This window comes from Elephantulus edwardii, unplaced genomic scaffold (assembly GCF_000299155.1).
Source record: "Elephantulus edwardii isolate Elephantulus edwardi_28Jun2011 unplaced genomic scaffold, EleEdw1.0 scaffold00174, whole genome shotgun sequence".
Taxonomy (NCBI): domain Eukaryota; kingdom Metazoa; phylum Chordata; class Mammalia; order Macroscelidea; family Macroscelididae; genus Elephantulus; species Elephantulus edwardii.
In genome coordinates this window covers 1,781,712-1,788,411 of record NW_006399924.1, presented here as the reverse complement: position 1 = coordinate 1,788,411, position 6,700 = coordinate 1,781,712, and the positions used below count along the sequence as shown (strand labels likewise).

Below are 6,700 nucleotides of genomic sequence, written 5' to 3'. Positions count from 1 at the left end.
AGTGGTTGCACCATTTTACACTCCCACCAACAGTGAATAAGGGTGCCAGTCTCTCCACAACCTCGCCAGCATTTGTTGCTTGCTGTTCTGTTAAATTTTGCTAGTCTTCCTGGAGTGAGATGATATCTCATGGTTGTCGCAGCTTTGTTTTGATGGCAGTTCCTTCAGTGCAGCTTGGACTTCTTTTAATACCATTGAGTCTTGATCATGTATGACTATTTTTTTCCCTTTTTGTTGTGCATTATTGAGTCGGATACGACTAATGCAGGAGGACATTGCCCTCCTTCTTGAGCAGAGCATCTGGCCCTTTTGCAGCACAGTTTTTTGCCATTAGGCTACCAGAGCTCCCTTCATGTATGACTTTTTAAGGTTCAGTATTGACTAATTTTTATTAGATACCATAACTTTGTCTGTTTATTTACTTATGATACTTCCAGAATCTATCATTCAATATTTTACTTGTGAAATCTTCCAGTATTGCAAGTATTTATCAATTTTTTCAGCTTGTAAAATGTTGAGCATGAAAAAAAAATTTAAAAAATGTTGACCATACTCTTTCCTTTGTGGTTCTAATTTTGCTCATTTTCATTATAATACTTTATTTTGCCATCTTGAGTTATCCTTTGCAATCTTCTATTCATCTAATTTATTTCATCATTTCTTCCATTTGCTTTAGTTGCTCAGTATTCGATAGCCAAGTTTCAGAGTCTCTTCCAATATCCATTTTGGTCTTTTTTGTCTTTGTAATGACTTTTTTTCCCCTTTCTTTTTTTGATGGCAACCTTGATCGCATTCCAGAACTCATCTGTTCTTTGATAATTAGTGTTTTGTATCTCAAATTTAGCTTGAGATGGCATCTTGATTTCAGATGGGATATCCTCAAAGTTATTTTACTTGGCATTGTGGACTTTTAAAATTTTCTTCACCATAAGCTTGCACTTGCATATTTAGACAGCTGGTGAGATACTCCACAGTTAACCTTTGGACTTGTTCTGACTTGATGTTATTTGAGCATCTCCATTTCTTTTCTTTTTTTTTTTTTTAATTCTTGTTGTATCATTGAATCAGATCTCACTAGCACAGGAGGAGATTTCTCCTCCCTCTACAGAGTGTTTGGTGGATCCAAACTCTGGTCCTTCAGGATTGCAGCACAGATTCTTGCCTCTAGGCCAACAGAGCTACCTCTATTTCTTTTTTCTACATATATAGGTGATTGGATTATTGTACATTCTGTTTGATGATGCATGTGTATGTTGTTGTTAGGGGTTGTCAAGTCAACCATGACTAATAGTGATTCTATAAATAAAAGATCTGAACCTTACCCTACTTATCCTGTGATATGGTTAAAATCTCACCTTGTTCAAACTCATTGTTACCCAAAATTAAAAAAAAATCCCTTACCCAAAATAAAAAAAAATATAAACTCATTGTTACAATCGCTGTGTTAGTCTGTTTTGTGGAGGATCTTCCTCTTTCATTGATCCTCTCTACCTTTCCCAGCATGATGCCTTTTTTGGATTAACTGTTTCATCCTGACAATGTGTATAGAACCTGTTCATGTTGCTGATATTCCTGCTATATTTGTTAGAAATATATTTAGAAAAATTTACTTCAAAGTACTGTTGAATGCTTTTTCAAAATGATTCTGAAGACTTTATTTTAGATTGATAACAATGAGATCCATGTTATTGTGAGAAATCCCTAAATACCAACAAAAATGGCCCTTTAGGTTTGGCAAGTGAAGGATTCTTATAGACTATCATAACATTAGCAAAGAAATGCTGTTTAAATATTATACTCATGTTTGTTTTGCTAAGCCAAATATGGTGACTGTTTTTTTCTGTTTTATAAATTAGTTTGAAAATGAAAAAGTTAGTTTGAAATTAGAAGAAGGAATTCAAGAGAATAAAGATTTAATAAAAGAGTAAGTAGTTTATTTATTCTTTTACCATAAATTTACTAAACACTTTCTGTTTGTTTTATAATATTGTGAGTAGAATTCTATCTAGATTCTGTGGAAAAAAGGGAGAAAATGTCCTTTTTACATTATTTCATTTGGCAACAGTCATTATGGCCGTCTACTTCCTTGCTGTTTCCCCGTCCCCATTTTCTTATTCAGCTGGAGCCTAGCTCAGGACTTTTGCCTTTATATCGAGATGAGTTGATGCTGTTGGCCCAACAATCATAGTTTGGGTACCATTTTCTCTACTCCTATTTCCCAGTAGAGAAAATAATGCCAGGCTTGATTGTACAATGGTTGGACAGTCAGAAAATTACCTCATTTTGTGTTTTAAAGTTTAGAATCTTTCCAAGATAATTTATAAATGAAAATCCCAATCTTGTCTTCTCATTGCTTTTCTTTAAACAAATCTGGAGTTGTTCACTAAAAGGTTATTTTTAGCTACTTGGGTAAAACTTGTTAAGGAACTATCATTTTTACATTTAAAAAGAGGCCATTTAAGTCATCTTTACAAGTAGTATAGCAATGAACTTTTTGTTCATACTGTTATTTGTGACCAATACCTGATATATACCAGACATCCGAATATTTTAAAGTTACTTCAAAAGTTTAAATTTTAGTTGTACATTTTGTAAGTTTAATTTATGATTGTGATTTTGAGATTAGATTGTGTTTAGAAAAACTCTTTTCCTTTGTTTCAGGAATAATGCTACGAGGCATTTGTGCAATTTACTCAAAGAAACCTGTGCTAGATCTACAGAACAGACAAAAAAATGTAAATATATTGTTTAATGTGATTTAGAAATTTATTTTTATTTATTAATGATGAAGTAGAGTTGGGGAAGGCCATTTTGCTTTTGGGTAATCATTTTTATTTAACTACTAAGTTATATATATGCTTCTAATTTCTTTATTTAAGTTGTAAATAAATTCTTAGTTCTTTGAGCTTATTTTGCCTTTCATTCTAACATTTATAGATATTTTATTTTACATTGTAATTACAGTTTTATTTGATCATATACATTGCTAACATTAATTACAATTGTTGTTACATGCTGTCAAATCACTTACGACTTTTAACAATCTTATGAGCAGTGGCTCTGAACCTTGGTCTATCCTGAGCCACCTTCACTGTGTCTGAGATACCTGACCCTATTACAGTCACTGTGTCAATCCATCCCAGGCATGGTCTTCTCTCCTGCACTAATCCTCCACCTTTCCAAGCATGCTGTCCTTCTCCAAGGACTGGCATTTAACAACAACAACAACAATGAACATTTACAGAGATTTTGGATTTCCATTCATTCATTGTTGCACTTTTCTCCTTGCCCACCCCTCCCCTCCAGTTCACTCCTTTCCTTGAAAAGTAAAAGAAAAATTCCTTCATTAGTATATAATCCTCCCCAACCCCCGCTCCGTATACTCCAATATGCAACCTTCATTCCTATCATAACCATCACCATGGATTCTTATCATAACCATAATACCCAATCATATATCACTTTTAAACTGTTCTCTCCCTTATCTGTTTCAATGAAGTATACATAATTTATCCAATTTTTCTCTGTCTCATCCCAATCCTGATGTCAGTCCTGTTCTACAATTATGGCACTATGTAGTATTTGTCCTTTGTGACTGAGATATTTCACTCAGCATAATGTCATTTTTATTCATTGTTCAGCTCTCAGATGCACAGCAAGCAGTGGAAAATACTTTGGCCTGTATCAGGCAAAGCTTAGTCTCTAGAGTGACATTATTGCTCTGGAGAGATCCACAACAGCATATTTTCCCAAAGCATCTCATCATTTGATTTCCTGACAGCTGAGGCTAATGGTGTTGGTTATGGATCCAAGTAAGATGAAGTCACTGATAGTTTCAATCTTTTCTCCATCTATAATGCTGATTGGGTCAGTGATCAGGATCTTTGTTTTCTTTATGCTGAAATGCAGTTCATATTGAAGTCTGTAGTCCTTGATCTTTGCAGCAAACACTTCAGTTTCTCAGTTTCGATGAGTAAGGTTATATAATCTGCATAATACAAGTTGTTGATGAGCCTTCTTCCAATCCTGATGCTGCATTCTTCTTTATGAAGTCCAGCTTCCTTTCTTCAGCATGTAAATTGAAAAAGTATGGAGAAAAGATACATCCCTGACACACTCCTTTCTTTATTTTGAACCACGCAGGGTTCACGAACACTGTTCAAACTACAACTTCTTGATATAATGAGCCAAATCAGGTTTTGCATTAGCCCAGTCAGGTGTTTGGGATTCTCATTCCTCTCAGTGTTAGTTACAGTGTGGTGTGATCCACACAGTTCAATTCCCATACATAGTTAATAGAACACAAGCATTCTTTTGATACTCTGTACTTTCTGCCATGATCAATCTAGCATCAGCAGTGATATTCCTTGTGTCATGGCCTCTTCTAAAACTAGTTTGTATCTCTGGAAGTTCTCTGTTAATAAACTCATCTTCAGTTAGATTTAGGTGTATGTGATAATAGTAATATTATTTGATAATGTTTGCACTCTTGGATCACCGTTTTTGGAATGGGAATAAATAATCAATCTCTTTGGGTCAGTTGGCTTGGTTGTTGTCCTCCAGATTTCTTGGCACAAACTGGTGAACACATTGAGGGCAGCAGCTGTTTGTTGAAATATTTCAATTGGTATTCAGTCCATTCCTGGGGCCTTATTTTTGCCCTTTCCTTCAGCGTAGCTTGAACTTCTTCCTTTATCACAATTGGTTCTTGAGCATATGCTGCTCTTTTTTTTTTAGTAAAATTAATATTTTATACTGGTTTACTTACAAAGTTCGTATACATTGTTTTTCACACTGAATTTTCCCACATGCTTTGCCTACCCTGCCCTCCACCCATCAAATTGTGTGACACTATAATTAACCACGTCCTTCCCCCTTCCTGCCCTGACCCATCCTTACTTGTATGCTCCTGCATTTCCCCCTTGGATCCTCATACATGTTCTACAATAATGATCTTATATAGTATTTGTCGTTATGGGACTTAGTTCACTTACATATGCTACTTGAAATGATTCTGTGTCAGACAATTCTTTTTGATACAGTGACTGTGTGTATTCTTTTCATCTTCTTTTGATGTTTCCTGGATCATCCAGGATTTTGCCCATATCATCTTTCAGTATTGTAGCTCAAGGTCTGAAATTTTTCTTCAGTTCCTTCAGTTTGAGAAATGCAGAATGTGTTCTTCCATTTTTATTTTCTGACCCCTGCTTTTTGCACATTTTATTATAATAATTTGGGTTGTCTTTCTGAACTACCCTTTGAAATCTTCTGTTAAACTCTTAACTTCATTTCTTCCCTTTGTTTTGCCTTCTTGATGTCCTGCTGATTATAGTATTTATCTTCAGTCCTTCAGCAAGCTTGGGCGAAGGCTCTTGGCTCTCATTTATGAGATAATAATATGAAGACAGCTATGTTTCAGATCAATCTCTGGTTCTCTGATTAGGGTGTTCTGCTCTCATGTAGATCTGAGTCCATTTCTAAGAGACATCTCTGCCTGTGAAGTATGAGCATGGCACTTTACTTTTCTCTTCCTAGTAGTTAGATTCTAATGACAATATTTTTAAAAAACTGTTATTTGCCTATATTATAAGTCACTCCTTTTGCTTCAGTCTTTGAAAGTAAGAGCCTTAAATATTTATTTATTCTTTTTTGCTTTTGGTTGCAGTTTTGTTGTTGTTGTTAGGTGCTGTTTAATCAAGTATGAGTCATGGTGACTCTAGAAACAATACACCTGAAATCCGTCATATCCTTTGCTATCCTCATTATTGCCGACACTGTTGAACCCATTGCTGGAGTCATTGTGTCAATCCATCTTGTCACGTGTCTTCCCAAACTTTTTTGCTGACCTTCCACCTTTCCAAGCATGTTGTTCCTTTCTGAAGACTTGCCTTTCCTATCATCTTGCCAAAAGTATATGAGATGAAGCTTTGCTATCCTTGCTTCCAATTTGTATTCTGGGTACATTTTTCTTAAGACTTGTTTGTTCTTTTGGCAGTCCATGGGATACTTGATACTCTTCTCCAGATTCACAACTCTAAAGCATCAATTCTTCTTTCATCCTTTTTCATTATACAGCTCAGAGGCATTGTCTGAGACTATAGCCTGAATCAGATGCACTCTGGTCTTCAAACTGACGTCATTATTCCTCAGTACTTTAGAGGGGTCCATGACCTGGACTTTCCCAATGGAATACATATCCTGATCTTCTCACTACTGGTACCAAAGGTGTTGATTATCTATCCAAATAAGATGAAATAGTTGACAATTTAATTTTTCCTCTGTATTTCATGATGTTGCTTATTGATCCAGTCATGAGTCTTTTGTGTTCTTGATCTTGAGATGCAACACATATTGAAGCCTGTACTCTTTGATATTTTGCAGTAAGAACTTCAAGTTTTCCTCACTTTAAGCAAGCAAGACTGTCTGCATAACATAGATTTTTTTAAAAGGTTTTTTCTTTTACATGATTTTAATATAATGTCTTTTGGTTGTTCAATGATAATTAAGTAGGGTATGATTATTGTTGTTATGTGCCATCGAGTCGTTTGCGACTCATAGCGACCCTATGTACAACAGCCCTAAACTCTGCTCTATTCTGTCTCAATCGCATTGCCTCTGACACACCCATCCCGATTACCCCAGTCACTGAATCTATCCGCCTCATAGAGGGTCTTCCCCTTCTGTGCTGTCCCTCCACCCT

At 35.5% G+C, this 6,700-nt stretch overlaps 1 protein-coding gene across 1 annotated transcript in view; it reads left to right on the top strand.

Annotated features, from left to right (window-relative positions):
- Window positions 1-6,700, top strand: part of SYCP1 (synaptonemal complex protein 1) — a 241,559-nt gene that overhangs the window by 12,171 nt on the left and 222,688 nt on the right. The window contains exons 6-7 of the mRNA XM_006895723.1: window positions 1,857-1,924; window positions 2,662-2,735. Coding sequence (XP_006895785.1) covers window positions 1,857-1,924; window positions 2,662-2,735 — 142 coding nt within the window. The remainder of the gene's footprint in view (window positions 1-1,856; window positions 1,925-2,661; window positions 2,736-6,700) is intronic.